This window comes from Garra rufa, chromosome 17 (assembly GCF_049309525.1).
Source record: "Garra rufa chromosome 17, GarRuf1.0, whole genome shotgun sequence".
Lineage (NCBI taxonomy): Eukaryota > Metazoa > Chordata > Actinopteri > Cypriniformes > Cyprinidae > Garra > Garra rufa.
In genome coordinates, this window is record NC_133377.1 from 32,241,989 (window position 1) to 32,266,845 (window position 24,857).

Sequence of the window (24,857 nt, forward strand, 5' to 3'; positions counted from 1 at the left end):
TTTGATAAATCACCTCCATTTGTTCCAGGGGAAAAACAATCTATTGGTATCACTTGAGCACTTCACCCCACTTTCAAGCATTTAAGAAAAACAAGAGAAATGCAAAAGATACAGGACATGAAATCCAGAGATACCTACGTTTCCAGAAACCTGTTGTGACAATGAGCAGTTTCCATTAAAAAAAAAACGACACCACAACACACTACTGACCAACAATTTACGAGCACTTCAACTCACAAAACCACAAAACAGACTACAGTACACAGCTGGCGTCACACCGAATAACTACGATTCCCAGCAGCAAGCTTGTGGAGATGGATAGTGCACTTACATCAGCCGTATTTTGTGAACTCTTGTTGGGTCTGACTGGGGATTTCATCAATGGCTAAAGAAGCCATTGACATGTACTAATTAATGGAGGAGGCAGGTGGTGAAACTGGAAAGGGAGGGGGACCCACAGGGGCAGCCATGTTGGCTCCAATCGCCATCTCCTCCTCTGGAGCCAACATGGGGTCGGTTACCAGCTACCAGGACAGACACACACCTGACACACCTGTCAGAGAGGACTTAGCCAGAGCTCCAATCCCATAGGCGTTGGAGTTCCGCTTCAGACGGGGCAAAATGGAGGTGGTGTCCTCCATGGACAGCTGGCGAAAGAAAGAAAAAAAGAAAGAAAGCAGCATTAAAGAAACAGCAAAAGATAGGAAAGTGAGAGTAAAAAACAATTAAAGCAATAGGCCACGAAAATCACTGTAACGCACAGCCTCATCTGGTTTATTACTTTCATTATACACCAACAACGGCAATGATAAAGGACACCAAGGCCCAGTGAATAATTCCATTTATTAATCATAATTGACAGTAAACAATCCTTTTGCCAAGTAATATAGTTCATTAGCCTAGCTGTACTTTTTACTGTTGTGGTAGCAAATTAAACTAAGAGCACATTAAAATGATGGTTCAAAAAAGGAAACTCTATCATTTACATTCATTTCTCATTTGTCGTAATTTGGTCACTCATAATGAAAGTAATTGAGGACTGGAGCTGTCAAGCTTCAAAATTACAAAAAATGAACCACAAACATGATTCATCAACTTGTGCTAGCTTTACTTCTGGTCTAGGGGAGGGTAGTCTCAGCCTCAGACGCCACGCCCACGGAACGCTGGCTAAACGTCTGATGCATATGGTACACTTAACTGGAAACACTTCAGGAATGTCGAAAGTCGTCATCTGATTAGTTGAATTTTATCGGATATCCGGAACACGCGAGTGTCGCGTTTATTTTCGGTCCGCCGGGAAACAAAGCGCAGACTGATTTACTCGCGTTTTGCTAAAAGGTGCTTATCGTCTTTGGTGCTTATGCAGACGTCGTTGTTGTTATACACATTTGCGACGTTCGCGAACAAATTACTGACTTACTGCTTGTTCTCCCTCTTCTTCGTTAACTTTCAATGCTGGTTATTTCAATGACTGACTTGTTGCATGCCAGTCTGTTGTTGTGGGGGCATTTCTACACCCCGAAACGTGATGCTGAACGGAACGAACTGTGATTGGTTGTTTGACATGTCAGTCAAACGGCCTTATGGGCGGGCCTTGGCCAATTAAAGCTGCTATGAATTCCAGACCTTCAGCCGTCAGTCTGAAGGTCTGGCTACGCGAGACTAAGGGGAGGGTGACCAGATGTCCCATTTTTCCTGGGACAGTCCCAAATTTCAGCTCTATTTTTTAGTGTTCCTGACTTATAATAATAAATAATGTTTTGTCTCATATTTCAAAATTGTGTGATCAGAGCGAGTAGTAATGATGTTCTGTTACTCAAAAACAGCCAAAAAACAGCAAAGCTCATCTTAAAACAAAATTACCATCCAACCACTATTCGTTATCAATTAACTAGCAGTTAGTGAAGGCAGGATAGGCAGAATCAAGCTGAATGACGCACACTAGAAGCTTAGTTCCACTAGACACAAAGTTGTCAAAATGTCTATTGTGTGGAGTATCTAACATAAATACAGTTGGCTATGGCTTAAAGAAGAAGTTCACTTCCAGAATGAAAATTTCCTGATAATTTACTCACCCCCATGTCATCCAAAATGTTCATGTCTTTCTTTCTTTAGATGTTTGGTGGCTAACGGGTTGAAGGTCCAAATTGCCGTTTCAATGCAGCTTCAATCGGCTCTACACGATCCCAGCCAAGGAATAAGGGTCTTATCTAGCGAAACAATTTGTCATTTTCTAAGAAAAATACAAATTGAAATACTTTTTAACCACAAATACTCATCTTGCACTACAGTAGCTCGACGTCATGCACCAGTGACTTAGGCGGAAGTACCAATCCAGTGTTTACAAAGTGAATGTGCAAAGAAAGGTAAAATAGATTTGGACAGTTTTGAAGTTGGAGGAGAAAATTAGACCTTTTTTAACCAAAGTACATGGACAAAGAACTAGCTTTTCCGATGTGGTTATGCAAGGCGTAAAGACGCACACGTGTCAATTGTGTCATCACAGAGCTAGTTCAAGATTAGCATTTGTCGTTAAAAAGTATATACATTTTTATATATTTTAGAAAATGACTGATCGTTATTCCTCAGAGGGGATTAGGTAGAGCCCTTTAAACTTGTATTGAAACTGAAATTTGGACCTTCAACCTGTTGGCCACCATTGAAGTCCACTATATGAAGAAAAATCCTGGAATGTTGTCCTCATAAACTTAATTTCTTTGCGACTGACGAAAGAAAGACATGAACATCTAAAACTAAAACTAATAAAAATAATTTGCCTAAATTTGAAGACAGCTGAAATTCAAAAAATAAATAAATAATAAAAGAAAAACAAACAAAATTAAACAAAAAAATAAAAAATAATATAATGGTTAAAAAAAAGCTAAAGTATCACTGGAAAGTTTCATAAACGTTTGTTATATGAACTGTCCTTTTTTCATTTTAGGATGAGAGCAGATGTCACTAACTCCATGTGAACCACACTGTGTTATCATCTCTCACATCCACTGCCACCTACAAGCCACAAAAACGGGCCAAATCTCAGATAACATGACGTGGCCTATCGAAGACAGCTGGCGGACAGCTCAAACCCCCCAGAGACACCTGCCAATGATGAAACACTGTGGAGTCATGGCAGAGATTTAAGGTGAGTTTGTGATTTATGATCATATAAACCTTTCAGTACTTTAACATCTCCGGTAAAACTTTTTTACTATCATACCTTTATGACATTTACCTTCACAACATCATCCTACACTGCCGGTTTTTTAATGTTCTTGAAAGAGCCTCTTATGCTCACTAAAGCTGCATCTATTTGATCAGAAACAGTGTTTTCTATATCAATAAATTTTAAAATGCAATTTATTCCTGTGATGGCAAAGCTAAATTGTCAGAAGTCATTACTCCATTTCAGTGTCACATGATCCTTCAGAAATGATAAACAACAATAGTACTTTTTTACCATATTTTTGATCAAATAAATGCAACCTTAATGAGCATAAGAGATTTCTTCAAAAACAAAGTCTTAATTATTCTGAACTTTTAAAAAAGGATTGTACCTGTCATAATCTGTCCATGTTTTTTGAGCATTTGTTTAAAAAAAAAAAATGCTTTATACCCCAGAGAGTAATACGATGGAGAAAACAGATGTTCCTATCATTTAAAAAACAAAAATATCACAAAATAAAGACAGAGGCAGAAAGTATGAAGGGCAAAACTAGACTTACATTGATTCCTTCCCAGGAAAACTCGGCACGTCCTTGCTAGAAGCAAAGCAGATAAAGGTTGAAGAATAGATGGGAAAGATACAATGAAAGAGAAGAATAGGCATGATTTCAGTTAGCAGGAAACAGCAGAAGGCGAAACATCAAGCCAAGTACAGAACACTAGATCTGGAAGAACAACAAACAAACAGAAAGCAGGAGGAGGCGGCGAGATGCTGCTCATCTGTTGTGAACTGTTGTGCAAACCAAAATGCACCCATGTTGTGTTATACAGATAATTTGCTAATATGCTGTAAAATATTCATGAATGAAATACCACCTATAGTGTATCTGTGCCTTAGAAGGAAGAAAGAAAAAGAAAAGGAAAGGAGGTGAAGTGAGGCCAAGTATGGTGACCCATACTAGGAATTTGTGCTTTGCATTTAACCCATCCAAGTGCACACACACAGTAGTGAACACACACACACCGTGAACACACACCCGGAGCAGTGGGCAGTCATTGCTGCGGGGTCCGGGGAGCAATTGGGAGTACGGTGCCTTGCTCAAGGGACTCACCTCAGTCGTGGTATTGAGGGTGGAGAGAGTGCTGGTTATTCACCTTCCCCACCGACAATCCCTGCCGGATCTGAGACTCGAACCTGCAACCTTTGGGTTACAAGTCCGACTCTCTAACCATTAGGCCACGGCTGCCCCCAATAGAAGTCTCTACGCTGGATGAGGACAGCAGCAAACAGAGATGGAGGCGACTTTGATGAGTAGCACTGGAGTAAGTAATCCAAGCCAACCCAAACATACTCACAGCGAGAGATCGATCGCATTTACACCGCACCCAGAGCAGCGAGACAAACACTGGTGCCAGTACGAACAGCAGTAGCCGCTCATTGTTCATTAAGAGAGAGATCAATATGAAAGGTCAGATAGGGGTCAGTGTCAGAAAGGCGTTGGTGTGGGGCAAATGTCTGCCCCTTAGAAACTCCGAGCAGACTACAGGCATGGTTGGACGGTTCGGGGGTTGATCGATTTGTTTTCCACCATCTTAGTCTTTACGGCCGCTTCTGTTACATAAACAGGCTCCTAAAAATACATTTTTGAGGCTGGCTTGCAATTACAGCAGCCACCTACAACTTTTCTGTGGGGGGGCAAAAGCAGCTAGGTGCAAATTTAAAACATCAAATTAGTTTTCCTCTCCACCCAGTGATGAAGTAATTAATGTTTTTGCCACACACTTTAAGGTGGAACGCTGTGTAAAGAACGTTTCGGATGGGATTTGTTTTCAAAACAACTATTAAGTTACAATTATTAACAGAGAATGGCTGAGATTTAAAGGGATATTCAGGCAAAAATTCAGGTCTTTAAATACACACCCTTGTGTTGTTCCAAACCCGTAAGACCTTCATTCATCTTTGGAATGCAGATTAAGATATTTTTGATTAAATCCGAGTGCTTTCTGACTTTAAAGGAACACTCCACTTTTTTTGGAAATAGGCTCATTCTCCAACTCCCCCCAAGTTAATAAGTTGAGTTTTACCATTTTGAAATCCATTCAGCCGTTCTGTTCTGGCGATATCACTTTTAGCATAGCTCAGCATAGATCATTAAATTCCTATTAGACCAATAGCATCACATTCAAAAATAACCAACGAGTTTCGATATTTGTCCTATTTAAAACTTGACTCTTCTGTAGTTATATCGTGTACTAAGACCGGTGGAAATGCAAAGCTTCAATTTTCTAGGCTGATAAGGTTAGAAACTACACTCCCATTCCGGCGTAATAGTCAAGGAAGTTTGCTGCCTTAATATGGCTGAAGCAGGAGCAGTAATACCACACAGCACATGTGCAAATGCTAAACTAGCTGGGAACTCATTTCTGATAATACTCCGCCTGCTTCGGCCATATTACGGCAGCAAACTTCCTTGACTATTACGCCAGAATGGGAGTGTAGTTCCTAATCTTATCGGCCTAGAAACTCGCAGCTTTGCATTTCCACCGGTCTTAGTACACGGTATAACTACAGAAGAGTCAAGTTTTAAATACAACAAATATGGAAACTCGTTGGTCATTTTTGAACGCAATGCTATTGGTCTAATAGGATTCAATGATCTATGCTAAGCTATGCTAAAAGTGATATCGCCAGAACAGGAGAACGGCTGAATGGATTTCAAAACGGTAAAACTCAACTTATTAACTCGGGGGGAGTTGGAGAATGAGCCTATTTCCAAAAAAAGTGGAGTGTTCCTTTAAGATATCAACGCAACCACCACGTTCAAGGGCCAAAAATGTAGTAAGGGCATTAGTAAAATAGTCCATGTGACACCAGTGATTCAACCGTAATTTTATGAAGCTATGAGAATACTTTTGTGCACAAAGAAAACAAAAATAACAACTTTATTCAACAATTTCTTCTCTTTTGTGTAAGTCTTGGACACGTTCACAAAAGTATTATGACGCATGCATGTGGTGCTGCTGACGTAGGTATTCTGACGTAGAACGTCCATCTCTCTTAGTTCACTGTCTGTATATTCTGGTTCAAATAAGTAAGGATGGGCAAAAAATTGCCTAAATCATGTTTACAAAGACTGTTTTATGTACAGCATGCATCTTTTTCTGCTTGTAAACAAGGCACAGTGTATCCAGTTCAGCGTCAGAACACCGGCTCCTGAAGGAATTGTTGAATTAAGGTCTTACGGGTTCGGAACGTATGGAAGTCTGTTTCTGCCATTGAATGCATGATAAAAATGTAATTGCGACTCTGTATCTCACAATTTTTCTGTATCTCAAACTTTTTTTCTCATTCTGACTTTGTTTCTTAGAATTGTATAATAACTAGCAAGAAAACTAGTCTCACAATTGTGACTATAACACGCAATTGTGAGTTTTTTTAATTCCACAGTTCTAAGGAAAAAGTCATAATTGCGAGTTTGTATCACACAATTCTGAGAAAAGCAGTCAGAATTGTAAGAGAAGTCGCAATAATTATTATTTTTTATTTATTTAGTGGCAGAAACGGGCTTCAATAGGAAAGACATGAGGGAGAATAATTAATGACAGAATTTTCATTTTCGGGTAAACTATACCTTGAACAAAATTCAAGTGTCACAAAATAGAAATAAACAAAACTATAAATGCAATATGATTGAAAATGTTCTGTTTTTATGTCTTTTAAAGGTCTCTTATGTGCACCAAGCCTGCATCTATTTGATCAAAAACAGACTTGTGACATTAACCTTCACAACATCATTGTACACTGCCGGTCAAAAGTTTTATATAATTTATTAGATTTTTAATGTTCCGGAAAGAGTCTCTTATGCTCACCAATGTGGCATTTTTTGGTTTAAAACAGTAATAAAATTTAAAATAAACTTTTTAACAGGAGTGTACCTGTCATAATCTGTCCATGTTTTTTGAGCATTTGTTAAAAAAAAAGTCAGAATTGCATGTTTGTATCACACAATTAAGTCAGAATTATGAGATAAAAAAGTCACAATACATTTTTTTTTACATTTTTTACATTTTCCTCAAAAAACAGCATTTCTTTATGGCTGAAGAAAGAAAGATATGAACATCTTGGATGACAAGGGGGTGAGTACGTTATCTGTAAATTTTTGTTCTGAAAGTGAACTACTCCTTTAATGCATTGTGTTGCTTTCATGAGCATCAGTGAATGTTTTCATATTTTGTGATAGGTTTAGTATTGTGATCAATTGTCCTCAATGTGAAGAGATGGCTCTCAAAATCCTACATTCACTTTTGGAAAGGTTTCAAATGAAAAACCAAAGAATGTGCAGGAGGATTTTTCTGAAAAACAGCAGGCAGCTGAACTGCTTACAAAACATAAAAATAATTGTGGATCATCTTGGAAACAACACAGTATTATGATTGAAGTGTATGTACACTTTTGAACATGGTAATTTTTATAAAATTAAATGATTTTATCGTGTGGAGTATATATAAGCATCTGTTATGTGAAATAGGTTATTCAGGACAGTACTAAAAAAACAAACAATTTTTTTTTAGCAATTTTGTTACAATTTTTCATTTTGCATATTCTGCAAGGGGTATGCAAATTCATGAGCACAACTGTATGTACCTTTAGACAATTAAACATGGTTTTACTACAAACAAATCCAAAAAATAAAACCAAAAAAATGGTTGTTAAAGTTAACCACAATTTAACCATGTTTTTGCTATACTAACCATAGCTTAACAATGACATTTGTAGTAAACCTGTGGTTATACTAATGGTAACCAATCCGATTGACTATAGGCAATGCATGCAAACAGAACATGTGATCTCTGCAATGCCCAGATGTATAAAACATACCCTTCCACCTCTAATAAATGTGGAGATGTTAGTCCCATCTGAAACGATGCATTTAACTAAAACATCGTTTAGAAAATTAGTTCCATCTGAATAGGGCTAAAGTCTGTGAAACAAACTAGTCCAATCTGGAGCCTTCCAATTCAACCTAATAATTTATTATTGTGAAGAGCGAGTGATTGAGCTAGCACTAAGATAACTAAAATAGCCTTGCTACTTAGCAACTACCTGATTCTTGAGAGATTTTCATTGCTAGGCAATCATTTATGACATAAATTCTTACATTTATTTTTATTATTCTCAATTTAGCAACCAGCAAGTGGCTTTCCGAGTGCGGCTCGCTAACAAAAAACGCATACATGCAGAACACGGACACTGTTTCAGTTGGCTCCAGCTCCAGTGAGATGACACCACCTCCTGGCTCAGCTTCTTTACTCTGCATTGAGACATAAAACATGCCGTTTGGTTTGGACAGCTACCAGAATCCAAATGGTAGATTTTGCGCCAAATTCATCTGTGGTTGAGCGGAGCGACAAGCTAAGAGCCGGTGCCCTTGGGTAGGACGTGAACACTGGCGGCAAATAGGGAAGACGGATGATGCTATGTCTTCCCAGGAGACAAAGCGGTTATACGGCAATGCTGTACGGTAATGGCTGGGCTCTGGGGTCCGGCTCCCGTGGCCTTGCTGAGAATCTAATATAGAGGCTTTTCAAATAAACATTATGCCATCACGGTTTGTCTGCGGGGTGGAAAGAAGTGCGTGTGGCACAGAGGGGGTCTCCATGTTAACTAAAGACTTCATTAAAGTGCCATGAGGCACAAATGTCAGCACTTGGTAGGTATAATCGCTTCGAACAGAAATGCAGACCTCGCACAAGTATCATCTCGGACGTCTTTAGATGTGATCCTTACAGCTTAAGCTCACAACATGGGACAGGGGTTTGGTTCAAAGCAAATCTTAAATATGCAAAGTGCTGTAGTTTCACTCACCTGCTCCCCATCTTTCCGAACGGGAACTGCATCCGCCGCTGCAGGGAAAGAGAGAGACAGACATAGAGAGAGATAAGGGAATAGGCATGTGGCTTATGCAACCTTTACCGAATATGCTAAGTCAAACTGACAGCTCCTCGCTACATTTTCTGCTGACATTCACACAAAGGCCTAAAATTAGATTAATTATCCATCCAAAACCGCCAGCACTCTGTGGGGAAGGAGATTTGTTGCATCATACTTTTATATTCCTACGAAATGATAAAAAACATTTAGTGATTGCGCTGCTTGATGCAATTATGCAAATGATTAGCCATTGTATTTTAAGAGAAGATGCTGAATTTAAGATTAACCTCAAACAAGCAAGTGCTCTTAGAACAAAAACAATTCGGACATCTTTAATATTAAAATCATATTCATTAGATTCATAAGTATGTTTATTTTGTATTCTAGCTTTGCACTTCAGCAACATTTTGATTATGAAATGTATGTTGATGGTGTGTGTGTGTGTGTGTGTGTGTGTGTGTGTGTGTGTGTGTGTGTGTGTGTGTGTGTGTGTGTGTGTGTGTGTACCTGGTATTCATCACGTTGTGGGGACCAAATGTCCCCACAAGGAAACAGGCTTATAAATCATGCACAATGAGTTTTTTTGAGTAAGTAAAAGTGTGCACAATCTCCTGTGAGGGCTAGGTTTAGGTGTAGGGTAGGTGTAGGGCGATAGAAAGTACGCTTTGTACAGTATAAAAACCATTACGCCTATGGAATGTCCCCATAAAACATGTAAACCCAACATGTGTGTGTGTGTGTGTGTGTGTGTGTGTGTGTGTGTGTGTTTACAATGACTCATTCAAAATGACAAACTACAAATGACAATGAAATGAAAACAATCGCCCTGTAACATTCGAGGCCGCATAAACACATAATATCGAGGCATAATGGCTGTTTTTGAGACAAAGCATTAAATTGAGCCACAGTGTTCGGTGGCAAAACTCATCACGATGCAAAAGGCCAACCAGCAATCAAATATCATCCATATCTAACATGTAAACAACAGTATGTAAACATGCAGGTGATCATGTGCACTGTAGACTTTTTGAGCAATTTAATCGGGCAACTTTTTTAGCAATGTTGCTTGGGCACTTTCCCATTGAGAATAGGTAACAAATTTCTATCTGAATAATTTAGATCAGTCGTGGGCTTTATATCTCACCTGGGTGCCCATTGACAGCAACATTTGCTAAAGTTGCCTGGCAACATTGCTCAAAAAGTTGCCCAGTGTATCATCAGCATTACAGTTGAGGTCAAAAGTTTACATACACCTTGCAGAATCTGCCAGTTAAACTGCCTGCTGTTCTTCAGAAAAAATCCATTAGGTCCCACAAAATGTTTGGTTTTTCAGCATTTTTGTCTATTTGAACCCTTTCCAACAATGACTGTATGAATTTGAGATCCATCTTTTCACACTGAGGACAACTGCGGGACTCATATGCAACTATTACAGAAGGTTCAAACACTGACTCCTGACTCCAGAAGGAAACACGACCCATTAGGAGCCAGGGGTGTAAACTTTTGAACAGAATGAAGATTTGTAGATTTTTCTTATTTTGCCTAAAAATCATACTTTTTTATTTAGTACTGTCCTTCAGAAGCTACAGAAGGTACTTAGATGTTTCCCAGAAGACAAAATAAGTCAAATTTACCCTGATCTTCAAATTCCAAAAGTTTCCACCCCCTGCCTTTTAATGCATTTTTTTTTTCCTTCTGAAGCATGTCATCATTTGAACCTTCTGTAATAGTTGCATATGATTCCCTCAGTTGTCCTCAGTGTGAAAAGATGGATCTCAAAATCATACAGTCAATGTTGGAAAGGGTTCAAACAAGGGACTCATTAACAACTATCAAGCAAAACAACAACAAAAACAAACAGCTGTGGATCATTCAGGTAACAACACAGGACTAAGATCGAGCGTATGTAAACTTTTGAACAGTTCTTATAAATTCAACTTTTATTGCTGAAAAAAACAGCATATGCTGGTTAGGTATGTTTTGGTGCTGGGATGCTGGTTTTAGCTGGTTTATGCTGGCTCTTTTCTGGTTTATACTGGTCCTTTGCTGGTTCATGCTAGTCCTTCACCAGCAAATGGCCAGCATAAACCAGCAAAGGACCAGCATTAACCAGCAAATGACCAGCATAAACCAGCTAAAACATAACTAAAGCATCCCAGCACCAAAACATACCTAACCGGCATATGCCGTTTTTTTCAGCAGGGGTGGACTATATGTAAAAGTCTTTTTATGTGAAATATCTTATTTATATAGAGATTCTGCAAGGTGTATGTAAACATTTGACCTCAACTGTATATAAACAATGTTTATTGTGTTCGGACTGGTTTTGAGAATGGCACACTTGCTGCTAATGCCTTTGTCTTTAGCGAGAGTTTGCAAAGAATGATAAATGGCAGTAAAGGAGAGATTGTGTGGAAGCCTTTGCGGCATATGGAGATGGTTTGGTTGTGTATGCTAATTGCTAACTACGGTCACTGCTCCCCTCATTTACAACAATCCAGATTCATCAATTCATTGTAGAACAAGAATAAAACCTAGTGCCTGCTGTGCAGTTTTTTTCCTGCTACAATTGCTGCTTGTCAGATTGTACAATATGAGCCCAATGAGACTTTGCGTAAAGCTGCGTTCACACTGTGAGGTTTTGCCATCTGACACAAATTTTGGAAATGGTAAAAGATTTATCTTGTTTTATATGGTAAAATCCTTGAAAATTGTACAGTATGCACCTGGCTTAAAATGCTAACAGACTTTCAAAAATCCATCACAAAAGCCCTATTGGGATGGTAATTGTCTCTCATGGGGAAGACTGTAAAAATAAATTTGCATGGCTCTTCAGTGATAAAACTGTGTATTTAGATACTGATTTATTCACAGTGGAGAAGCAATTTTTGTGGAAATGCACTTCTTGCGTTGTCGGTCAAATGTTTAACATTTATTTAAATATCCTATTGTCACGATTCAGGCAGGAACACACGAACAACGACGTAATAAAAAGTAAGCGTATTTAATAAATCCAATGGGAAACAGGCAGACACAGGAACACAAGGAGGTAACATTAAAGACCGACAGCATTGAGGGGAAAACACACACACTAAATACACAGACTGATTACACATCCAGGTGGAGACAATGAGGGAGAAGTCAAAATACTCAGATCTGTGGGGGGAATTGATGGGAGAAACCAAACTAAAAGTCCGGGGGTGTGACATTACCTCCCCCTCCCGGAAGGCGCGTCCTCGTGCCGACAGACAGAAAAAAAAAAACAGTACAAAGTCTTAGGAGGGGGCTTTGGTGGAGGACGGACTCCCGGGAGGAGGGCACAAGATGGAGTCCAGGGTGGTGACGAAATAGTCCATGGAGGTGATGACGGAGGGAGGAGCCAAGGAGGTGACAGGAGGGGGCTGGAGCAGGAGGAGCCAGGTGGGACCCAGAACTCAGCCATGATGGAATCCCACGGTGGAGCCGATGGAGGGAGGAGCCATGGTGGAGGAAGGGCTGACGATGGGGCCGACCGACGGAGGCGGAGCAGGTGGTGGGAGAGCCTGAGGCGGAGACGGAAAGCCAATGATCTTGGGCGACACCGCGGAGCCGGAGGGCCAAGGCGGAACCCAAGGCTCTGGCGACCAAGGCGGAGATGGAGATCCGGAGGTCCGTGGCGGAGCCGGAGCGACAGAGGGCCGAGGCTGTGCCCGCGGGAGGGAGGAGGTCCACAGAGCCGGTGGGACGGAGCAACGAGGCACAGCTGGAGGAGTAGAGTCCAGAGGCGAAGGTGGGGAAACGACTGACCAGGGCGGAGCTGGAGGGACAATGGAGCCCGGTGAAGCTGGTGGACCAGGACTCTGAGGCTGGAGGCGATGGTGAGGGATCCTCCAGCCATGACACCGATGGAGACTGGCAGACCCGCAGCGAACCCACCGCACAGATGGTGGGCTGAGGGTGAGCAAGGGGACAGACAGAAGACAGCGGGGATTCTGGAAGGCTGGGCGGAACCAGCGGAGAATCAGGCAGAGACAGAAGAGGGAGGGTGGGTGGGAAATCCAGGCAGACAGGTATTTCCGTGACAAAGTATATTAAATCCCCAGAGTTGTGCTCATGCTCACCCCCAGTGGTGGTGCAGTGGGCAGGGCTCTCTACCGCCCTCTCTTGCTCCACGAAGCACTCCACCGTCACAGATGTAATGGCCGGCTCTCGCACCTGGTCGGAAGTTTTGAGCCCATCGGCGCTCCATACTGCTGTCGCTCCGGGCTCGGGCTTCCCGTCTACGATGGGCTCAGGCTCGTAATCCGCGGGTCGGGGTGGCTGGCTGGGCTCTGGGTCTGGAGTGGCACTGACGAGGTTCTCCTGGGAACGGGTGGAAAACGAGGGTTTGTTTCTCGCCAGTGTCCACTCCACAAACGCAGCGAAGTCTGCTCGAGGGCCGTCTTTATTTAATATTAGTATTTAATTAGTATTTAATAAATCCAATGGGAAACAGACAGACACAGGAACACAAGGAGGTAACATTAAAGCAAACTAAAAGTCCGGGGGTGTGACACCTATTTAATAATAGATATTTCAGTATTTTATTGCATACCTGTTGCTGCCATAATAACAGCTAATAATGGGTTACGTGATTTTTGTTCTTGCTGTAGTGAAGCGTTGATGTAATATTATTCCTGTAAACAATTTCCAGCATTTCAGAAATAAATGCTTATTTTTAAACTGCATGCATGCTGAGCATGTCACATTAAAAGATTCAAGTCTTTTTCATTTGACAAAAGAAGTCTTTTATGATTCCAGAAAGCCTCAAACAGCAAAATGGTGGCCAAAATTGTGTTGTGAATCTTGAAATTCTGCGTGAGAAGCTTCGCTGTGCACATGTAAGTAATTATTAGTGAATGAGACCCTGTCTGGCTGCAGTACACATGCTCTCTCGCTCCCCCATCTCTCTCTATTCAATTTAGTTCTATTTAATTTAGCTCAATATCAGTGAAATTGAGTTGAGCATCGGCTTGATTCATTGAACTCATTTACAACAGTCCTAAACCGTTGACGCAATAGAATAACAATATTGTGATGGGGTTAATCGCATCAAAACAGAATGTTCCAGTCCTTGTTCTATCTGCGTCTGATTTTTTCTATTTTTTTTTTTCACTCCAGACTGATTCGGATCTCAGAATGCATTAATTGCATCCCGTGCATGTGTGTGTGAGCGTGTGTCTTTTAATTGCTGGTCTCTCTCTCTGTAAGTACAGCAGAGCCTTTGGGCCTCAGGGCCATTTCCTCAATCAACCTAACCCACTCTGGAGAGACGGATAGAGCCATGCAGAGCAGCGCAGCTCTGGAGGAGACCAGTGAACAGGAGTGAGGAGTAAACAGAGAAAGACAGATAAAGTGAGTTAAGGTAAAGCAGATCTACTCATAATCAATTACAAAGGAGACTGTCAGAACCAACAGACCAGAAGATCAGTAACATTGACTAGATGTGAGCGATGATGGACAGATAGATTGATTGATAGAATGAATGATAGATTGAGCTGAAGACAGAGAAAAAAACGATAGATAGATAAACAGACAGACAAAATGATAGATAGAACAATTGACGAATAGAATAAACGACAGATTAACCTAAAGACAGACTGAAATATAGATAGATAGATAGATAGATAGATAGATAGATAGACAGAATCACAGAATAACAGAATGAACGATAGATGGACTGAAGGACAGTTAGAATAAATGATAGATGGAACTAAAGACAGAGAAAACTGATAGAGGGATAGAATAAATGATAGATAGATAGATAGATAGATAGATAGATAGATAGATAGATAGATAGATAGATAGATAGATAGATAGATAGATAGATAGATACATAGATAGATAGATAGATAGATAGATAGATAGATAGATAGATAGATAGATCTAAGAATGACAGAATGAATGATAGATTGAACTAAAGATAGATTGATGGATTGACAGAATGACAGACAGAATGAACGATACATTGAACTATAGCTAGATAGATAGATCTATAGTCAGACAGACAGAATGAAAGAATAACAGAATGAACGATAGATGGACTGAAGGACAGTTAGAATTAATGATAGATGGAACTAAAGACAGAGAAAACTGATAGACAGAATAAATGATAGATTGAACTTTACACAGATAGAATGACAGACAGACAGACAGACAGACAGACAGATAGATAGATAGATAGATAGATAGATAGATAGATAGATAGATAGATAGATAGATAGATAGATAGATAGATAGATAGATAGATAGATAGATAGATAGATAGATAGATAGATAGATAGATTGAACTACAGATAGATTGAAATATAGATAGATAGAATGATAGAATGACAGAGAATGAACAATAGATTGAACTAAAGATAGACAGGCGGATTGACAGAATGACAGACAAATAGTATAAACAATCAATTAAACTAGATAGAATAATAGAATTGAATGACAGATTGAAGTAAAGATAGATAGATAGATAGATAGATAGATAGATAGATAGATAGATAGATAGATAGATAGATAGATAGATAGATAGATAGATAGATAGATAGATAGATAGATAGATAGATAGATAGATAGATAGAGACCTCCTGGGAAAACTAGGTTGCTGTTGGAAGAGGTGTTAGAAAATCCCATGGCACTTCTCGTAAAGAGTAGGGGTGTAACCCCAGTGTCCTGGCCAAATTCCCTCCACTTGCCCTAGTCAATCATGGCCTCCTAATAATCCCCTTTCATTGAATTGGCTATATCACTCCCTCCTCTCCACCTGTAGCTGGTGTGTGGTGAGTGCACTGGTGCCGTTGTACTGTGGCTGCCGTTGCATCATCCAAGTGGATGCCGCATACTGGTGGTGGTTGAGGAGAGATTCCCCGACTGTAAAGTGCTTTGGGTGTACGGCTATACACAATTAAAGCGCTATATAAATGCTTCATTCATTCATTCGATGGATGGATGGATGGATGGATGGATGAATCGCTGCACATCCCAGCTGTCAGGACCCATAACTTTCTATCTGTCTGTTCCACCATAATGTTGTTACGGACAAAACACTTCCACTCATGCAGGAAAACACATTGAGAAAATCCCAAGAGACATGAAGGATAAGCCATCGCATCCAAGGTCGCTAAGCACCACATGGCCGCTGCACTGTTTACCCTGCCATCTACATTTATGTCTGAGTCTGACACTGAGCATTATGAGGGCCGGAGCTTCAGGGGAAAGGAAAGAGAGAGCGAGAGAGATGAAGAAAGAAGCAGTCAGATGGTATAAACAAATCTGCATGTGACGAGGATAAAAGCTAACGTCAACGCACAGCGAACGACAAGGAACAGGATGAAGATTCCTAGACACCTGGCAGAAGCCTGACGGTATCGCGGGGAGAAGCAGCGGAAGATCTGCATTGCCAACAACCAGATGGAGGAACAACTGGACCATGGGACAATCTGGCTTGACAGATCTCACCGCCTAGCATGTCTGGAAACGTATTTGAGATTTTATTCTACAGCAAAAGGTAAAGGTGGAAGGAAGAAAAAGGCACAAATAAAGGAATGCAGGCTGGAACTCTGACACACGGTGACGCTTACAGTGACTCTGATTAGGAGTGAAGTCCAAGAGGCTGACTCACCTCCAGTACTGAGCCAAAAACACACGGAGAGGAGGGGGAGGGACAGGAAAGACAGAGACAAAGAGGATGAGAGAAAGACTGAGACACTGAATGAAGGAAGAAACACTATGCTATGCGGTATAACAAAGAAAAAACCGAGGACAAAAGAGGGTAGGCATAAAAAGATTAAAATGACACAGAGTTAAAAGACACCGAAAAAAAGAAAAGTGTTACAGACCATTACAATACTGACCATCAGGGTGAAGAAGAGAGGGCAAAATGTGTATTTACACTTAATCGATCAGACTGCTATTCGATTAGGTATGTGTCTAAGCAAAATGGATATTAATCCGATCTGCTGTTCCCAGACTATATGGATGCTAATGCAGAGCAGTGAAATCTTTTCTCTTCAGCTCAAATGGAAATTAATGTTTGAGTTCTGAGATCTGGAGGAGTACGTTTATGTATTTGGCCCAAACAACAAGAATCACTTTCTGAGGTGATCTGAGGGTACTAAAACATAAATGATATTCTTTTGTGTCCTTAAAATGTTTCACATACAACTAAAACGCTGTATTATGCGTGCCAGGCCAGTAGTTGGCGATGTAGTCTCAGCCTCAGACGTCACGCCTACGGACTGTTGGCTAAACGTCTGATGCATATGCACACAAAACTGGAAACAAAATTTTTCAAAAAACTTTTCAAAAAAGTTTCAAAATCTTCACTGGATTGGTTGAATTCTACAGGATTTCCAGAAGACGTGTGTCTCGTTTTTTATTGTTCTGCCTAGAAACAAAGATGTTTGGCGCCAAACCTTCTCATGGAAGAAGAAAGCCATTGTGTTTACAACTGTGACTATCAGCACTTATCAGGATCAACTAAATGCTGAATTTTCCAAAGAATGTGAAATATGTAAAGTTTGCCGCATAGACTCTTTAAAATATGTCCAAGAGTTTCACACACCGGTCTATTATTTTGAGGACATTTCCACGCCCCTAAACATGATGCAGCACAAAACAAGACGTGTTTGGTTGCTTTACCTTTCAGTCATATGGACTCTTGTGCGGTCCTTAACCATTCAAAGCGGGCAAGATTCCCAGACTTTCTGCTGTCAGACTCAAGGCCTGGCTACTCAAGACTGTTGGTGTTGTCACTTTGTAGCGAAACCCTACGTGGCAACGTATACACGCATACCTATAGACTAAGCATGTAATATGCATGCGCATAATTTTCAGAAATGCACTTTTCTGTAGTTTACACAGAGACTATAACAGTATCGTTTTTCAAAAACTTTTCTTTGAAACCCGTTTTCAAAAGTTTGCATGGTCAGGCCCCCAAAATGCCATTGTTGTGTAAATGAATGGCCAAAACACATTGAAAGTTTTCAATTTTTAGACGGTGTTGTTAACATCAGTCACAAATTCCTTTACTTCCAGAACAAAAAATTACAGATAATTAACTTGCCCTCTTGTCATCCAATATGTTAATGTCATTCTTTTTTCCATCGTAAGAAATTATGTTTTTGAGGAAAAAATAGAGGTGATAAAATAGTGCCAGCGAGTTTAAACTTGTAAATGCAGCTTCAAAGGACTCTAAACTATCCCAGTCGAGGAAGAATGGTCTTAGCTAGCGAAACAATTGGTTATTTTCTAAAAAAAAATTACTATTTATATACTTTTCAACCTCAAAAGCTTGTCTTGTCTAGCTCTGCCTGAACTGTACATTCCGGTTCATGACAGTTATGGTATGTCGGAAAAACTCCTATTTTTCCTCCAACTTCAAAATTGTCCTACATCGCTGTTTTATCTTTTTTTTTTAAAGGTGTTTGATGCTCCTTGTTGACACTTGTATGTTTGCTTTGTAAACACTGAGTCGGTACTTCTGCAACGATGTAGGACGATTTTAAAGTTGGAGGAGAAAATGAGATGGGAGTTTTTCAACCTACCCTAACTATCATGAACCGGAGTTCAAGCAGAGCTTGACACGATGAGCATTTGAGGTTAAAAAGTATATAAAAAGGCAATTTTTTTCCAAAATAACGATCGTTTTGCTAGATAAGACCCTTCTTCCTTGGCTGAGATCATTTAGAGCCTTTTGAAACTGCATTTAAATTGCATTTTGGAAGTTTACACTTGCAGGCACCAGGAGAAAAATCCTGAAATGTTTGCCTCAAAAAACATAATATCTTTAAGACTGAAGAAAGAAAGACATGAACATCTTGGATGACAAGGGGGTGAGTACATTATCTGTAAATTTTTGTTCTGGAAGTGAACTTCTCCTTTAATTGCTTAAAGCAGTGGATCTCAATCCTGGTCCTGGGGGACCCCTGCTCTGCACATTTTGCATGTCTCCCTTATTTAACACACCTGATTGAGATCATCAGCTCATTAGGAGAGAGAAACATAAACTGAACTAACAAGCTGAAGATCTCAGTCAGGTGTGTTAAATAAGAGAGACATGCAAAATGTGCAGAGCAGGGGTCCCCCAGGACCAGGATTGAGAACCACTGGCTTAAAGTATGTAATATTGACAGCTAGTGGTTGACATGGGTACTGCAGTCCAAATTCAAAATATTGTTCTTCCGCCCGTCCTCAGACATGGCGCTCAAGTGGTTTGCCAGATTAAGAACACGCAACGGGAATGGGCTCAATTGACCCTTCGCAAACAGCTTGATTGACAGGCGATCTGATCAATCATAACGCCAAAAAAATTGTGTGTATTATTGACGTCTTTCCGCGGTTTAAATAAACTACGCTCAGATGTCCATTCATGTTTATTTCATGCTTTATGTAAATATGAAAAGACAATCAGAGGCAATACAGTGATCTGTCGCGACACATTTAGGACGTATAAACATTATAAAATGGTATTTACTGTTTGAATTTTTCACAAAATAACAAAAATTTACCGCTGAGACATTGTTTCATACCAGAAGTAACCTGCTCTGTCTTGTCTGTCAGCATGTTGTCAGTTTCCTCTTTGCTTCGCGATTTATTTTTCACTGCATGAGAACATGATGTGTGGCGTGAGAGCGACATTGTTTGTAGGACATAGGAAAAGTAACTAAGGAGAGCGGGCTTTTGCGAAGGGTCATTACACTGTAAGTTGATGAGTTATTTTTTCCTCGTGTTATATGCTTCTGGTCTTAGATCTTTTTAGATGGATGGCAGAGCTTTTTCAGGATTTTTGTCGGGTAGAATCTGCGATCTCTAATCCAGTTTGTTTGCTGGCATCCATGGCTGCGCTATGCTGTTTTCCACTTTCTGGCAACCCGGGGTGTCGAAATACTATTGGTTAAACTGGCAGTAGGTGGAGACCAAAACAAGATCAAAACAAAACAGATATTCCGACACAGAATGTTGATTTTCAAAGTAGTGTGACTGGCTTTAGCATTGTTTTTAGAAAAAAACAAGTAAACTTAGCATGTTTCCAAAATATTTGTGAATGTATTATGGTGTTTTTATGCTTTGGTACAGTCAAGAAATTACATACAACACCTTTAAAGGATTAGTTCACTTTCAGTACAAAAATTTACAGTTAATTTACTTATCCAAGATGTTAATTTCTTTCTTTCTTTAGTCGGAAAGAAATTATGTTTGTTGAGGAAAACATGTCAGGAATTATCTCCATATAATGGACTTCAATGGTGCCCACAAGTTTGAACTACCAAAATACAGTTTAAATGCAGCTTCAAATGGCTCTAAAAGATCCCAGCCGAGGAAGAAGGGTCTTATCTTGCGAAACGATTGGTCAATTTCGAAACAAATTGACAATTTATATACTTTTTAACCTTAAATGCTTGCCTTGTCTCTTCTCTGCGATGCGCATGCGTGGTCTGTGTAATCCGGGTCAATACAGTCAATACAGGGTAGGTCGAAAAACTCCTATCTCGTTTTCTACTTTAACTTCAAAATTGTCCTACATCATTTTACCTTTTTTGTAAAGGGCGTTTGATCTTCTTTGCATGTTTACTTTGTAAACACTGGGTCTGTACTTCTGCAGCGATGTAGGATGATCCTGAAGTTGGGGAAGAAAACGAGATGAGAGTTTTTTGGACATACCCTAACTGTCTTGAAGGCAGTTCACGCAGACAGACATGACAAGCGTTTGAGGTTCAAAAGTATATAAAATGTCATTTTTTTCGAAAAAAAACATAGATTGTTTTGTTAGATAAGACCCTTCTTTCTCAGCTGGGATTGTTTAGAGACTTTTGAAGCTGCATTTAAATTGCATTTTGGAAGTTTAAACTCGTGGGCACCATTGAAGTCCACTATATGGAGAGAAATCCTGAAATGTTTGCCTCAAAAAACATAATATCTTTATGACTGAAAAAAAAGACATAAACATCTTGGATGACATCTTGGATGGGTGAGTACATTATCTGTACATTTTTGTTCTGTAAATGAACTTCTCCTTTAATGGCTTAAAGTTGCAGTATTGACAGCTTGTTTAGAAAATCACAGCTCATTTTGCTAGATAAGATCCTTCTTCCTTGGCTGGGATCGTTTAGAGTCCTTTGAAGCGGCATTTAAACTGCATTTTGGAAGTTCACACTTGGGGGCACCATTGAAGTCCATTATATGTAGAGAAATCCTGAAATGTTTTCCTCAAGAAACATAATTTCTTATTAACTGAAGAAAGAAGGACATAAACATCTTAAATGACAAGAGGGTGAGTAAATTATCTGTAATTTTTTGTTCTAGAAGTAAACTACTCCTTTAAGGACCAATCACACTCTTTTCATGATTGTATCCATGGCCATTTTTATGGGTCTGGCTTCCAGTCTCATCAGTGTCCAGCTATTTTTAGCTGTACAAAACAGCTTGATTTCCTGCTTGATATTGCAAATTTGTGTGTCTTACCATATTATTTTAATGTATTATCTTAATTATGAACAACTGGTTTGTAGTGCAAACCATTTTACCGCTAATGTTAACATCACGTCATTCTTCTCGTTATTTCTCTAGTGGCGAATGAACCAGAAGGTTAGCTAATAGGCTTACTTCTAGAGATGCACCGATTGATCGGCTAGTGATCGGAATCGGCCGATTTTTCGCATGATCGGCCCGGATCGGTGACCGGCCAGTGTCATGAGAAATCCAGTCCCCACCCGGAATCGGGTCTCCATTAGGACCCAGAGTGATCTTATTGGTTCAATTGACTACTAATGGGTATTATTTTTAGCACCTGATTACAATTCCTGCAAAATCACGTTATATTTTATATAGTTAGAAATGCGTTATAATGACCATTAATGTCTTTTAAATTGCATAGTAGAATTATGTTTTTAAAACATAATAGAACAGCGTTTTACATTAATAGTGAATTATTCTTGTTTTCTGAATATACATTGACAAATAAAACCACTTAATAATTGATTACTCGTACATTATTTATCAGACGTTATAGTGCTATATAGCATTTAAAAACGTTTTTTCCATAAAGAAATTATTGTGGATAATTACAAATTTATACGTTATTAAATTACTTTTTATAGTATAATTACATCATTGTAATAGATGTATTATATGTATGTTGGTTTTTATAAAAATATAAAACTATTTCTCCTCTTGCCGATTCCTAGCCGATCCCTTTATTACCAGCGGCGCATGCAATTACGTCACAGCCGTGCGCGCGCACTCACAGTCGCGTGTAAACCAGTCTATGGTGTAAACATGTCTTTGGTGTGAGCGAAGATGACGCAAAGATCGCAGTTTGTAACATTTATAAGGCCAAAATACAACGTGGAAACAACCTGGGGGGTGTTCCATAAACCAAGTTTACCAAATAAGTCAGGCTTATTTCAGGTAGTCTGACTTATTGTCACTTCATTTGGCTCAAAATAAGTCAGACTAACTGAAATAAGCCTGACTTATTTGGTAAACTTGGTTTATGGAACACCCCCCAGGAACCACGTGCATGTTTAGTTTGAACATGTGGTAGATCGCGCCCCCGCTCTGCATATTTTGCATGTCTCTCTTAGTTAACACACCTGATTCAGATAAACCGCTCGTTAGAAGTAAGCTCCGTGAATGAACTGTGTTCCGATTGACAGTCCCTGCACAGTGTTCATTGCTCCCTACTCCCTGAGCAGGGGAAATCCGTTGACGTTTACCACACTTTCATTCATTCATATATTTGCACTGCGCCTCCGCATACAGCGTCTTCACATACTAAAATAGTTCGAAGCGAGCATATATGTTCCATTTGAAGGATATTAAAGCGTGCGCGACCTGAATTTAATTTGTATTTATGTACAGATGCATTTATGTTACACTTCTCTAGTAAGTTTCATCTGTGTGTGAAGACGTTATGACTGCATTTACATTTGACTGAACATTGATCTGTTCTTCTTTGCGCTGTATGTACCGCAGATACTCAGATTATAAACCATACAGCAAAATAAAACATGCGGGATGCAGATTAATATTTATGAAATAAATATTTCTGTGAAACGAGTTGGGTTGAACAGAAGAAAGCCAGTCAGAGGACTATCTTCTTGTTGACTCTCATTTTAATAGAAACAGCCAGGTATGCAATAGTTAAAAGAATCATTATATTTATTTAATATCATATTATATTTAATATCATATTATATTTTGATGTAAATAATGTTATTGCACTTGTATGTGTGTTTTAAAGACTGCAAAAGAATGAAAATAAATAAATAATGGTCTTTTATTTTGTTGAACGAACAATGGATGGCGTCACCGGTCCAGATTTGGTTGACCAATCGGCGTAAAGGGGCGTTTCTTGACCGCCCACATGTGGAAAACGAATTTTGAAGTCGTTTATCCGTTTTCTACCCCTGAACCAAAAAAAATCTCGTTTTTTCGTTTTCTGAACAAATGAAAAAACGAATAAATAAGCCGTTTTCTTATTTCTGCTTATTTCGTTTCAATTTGAAAATGAAATGAATAAAACGTACACGGACCGAAGACGCTGTATGCGGTGGCGTATAGCTCAAATATGTGAATGAATGTTCCGAAGTGTAGTACCGCTGGATTAACTTTTGACAAGGAAGAAATGCTTCTCTTTCTCAAGAAACATTTGCCATTAATGCTCAAGTAAAAGCATTCAGTACTAGCATTGTTATTTCTACCTGTTTGAAGACACAGTGCACTTTTTGTTATTAAAGTTATTGTTGTGAGATGATCCTTTAATTAATGTTGTAAAAAAAAAAATTCCATATAAAATTAATTGAAGAAAAGTAGAATTTTGTATGCCTGCTTTGTTACTTATATTTTATTTCTAATGTTTTCAAGGCTCAGAGCACTTTATTTTGTTAAAGTTATTTTAGAAGATGCTGTAATGTTTATACATTTCTTTTATTATAAAATAAAATAAAATACATTGAGGAAAAGATTTTTGCTAGTACACTATACTATGTTAGTTACAGGAACTAATTTTATACCTTTTTCGAAGGCACAAAGCACTTTATTTTGTTGTTAAAGTTATTTTGTTGTAAGAAGATCCTGTAATGTTTAAAAATTTATTTTATTATAAAATAAATTTAATTAAAGAAAATATTTCTGTATAGGCCTATGCATACATTACAGTTCTTAAAAAAATAAAATCGGAATCGGCAAAAATCGGAATCGGCAGGTCACACTTACTGAAAAATTGGAATCGGAATCGGCCAAGAAAATTGCAATCGGTGCATCTCTTACTTCCATGTTAAGGAATAATGTGGATAGCAGTCAGAGAAATGAAGTGACCCTGTATAAATAAGCCCTAAAGAGCAAAAGACTAAACTTGAGTGAAAAAGAGTCAAGGAGAGAGTCAAGGAGAGATGGGGAGTATGAGAAATTGAAAGCCATGAACAGAAACGCAATTGAACAGCAGCAATTACTGTTGATGAGTCAGCTAGTTATCAAACTGGGACAATGTCTAGTTTAATAAAGTTATACCAAAATGTAATTTTCTGTGCTATGCAAAGCTGCATAATGAATTTGAGCAATTAAAGGCCCAAAATAAATATCAGCAATAATCTATACATAATTAACTGGGATATATATATATATTTGTACTACTGTTAAAAGTCTGGGTCTGGATCACCAATGCACATTTATTTGGTTTTAAAAAATACATTTGAGTAAATATAAGTAAATAGTATTACAATTTACAATTTAAAAAGTAATTTAT

The 24,857-nt window shown here is 39.1% G+C and overlaps 1 protein-coding gene across 4 annotated transcripts in view; it reads right to left on the reverse strand.

Moving 5' to 3' along the window:
- Positions 1 to 24,857, reverse strand: part of fam131ba (family with sequence similarity 131 member Ba) — a 44,744-nt gene that overhangs the window by 13,063 nt on the left and 6,824 nt on the right. For 2 of the 4 annotated variants that reach the window (XM_073822511.1, XM_073822509.1), the window contains exons 2-4: positions 9,032 to 9,069; positions 3,726 to 3,761; positions 545 to 647 (exon numbers count right to left, since the gene is read on the reverse strand). In XM_073822511.1, the coding sequence (XP_073678612.1) occupies positions 545 to 647; positions 3,726 to 3,761; positions 9,032 to 9,069 (177 nt within the window). The remainder of the gene's footprint in view (positions 1 to 544; positions 648 to 3,725; positions 3,762 to 9,031; positions 9,070 to 24,857) is intronic. The other 2 variants (XM_073822510.1, XM_073822512.1) reach the window with 2 other exon arrangements.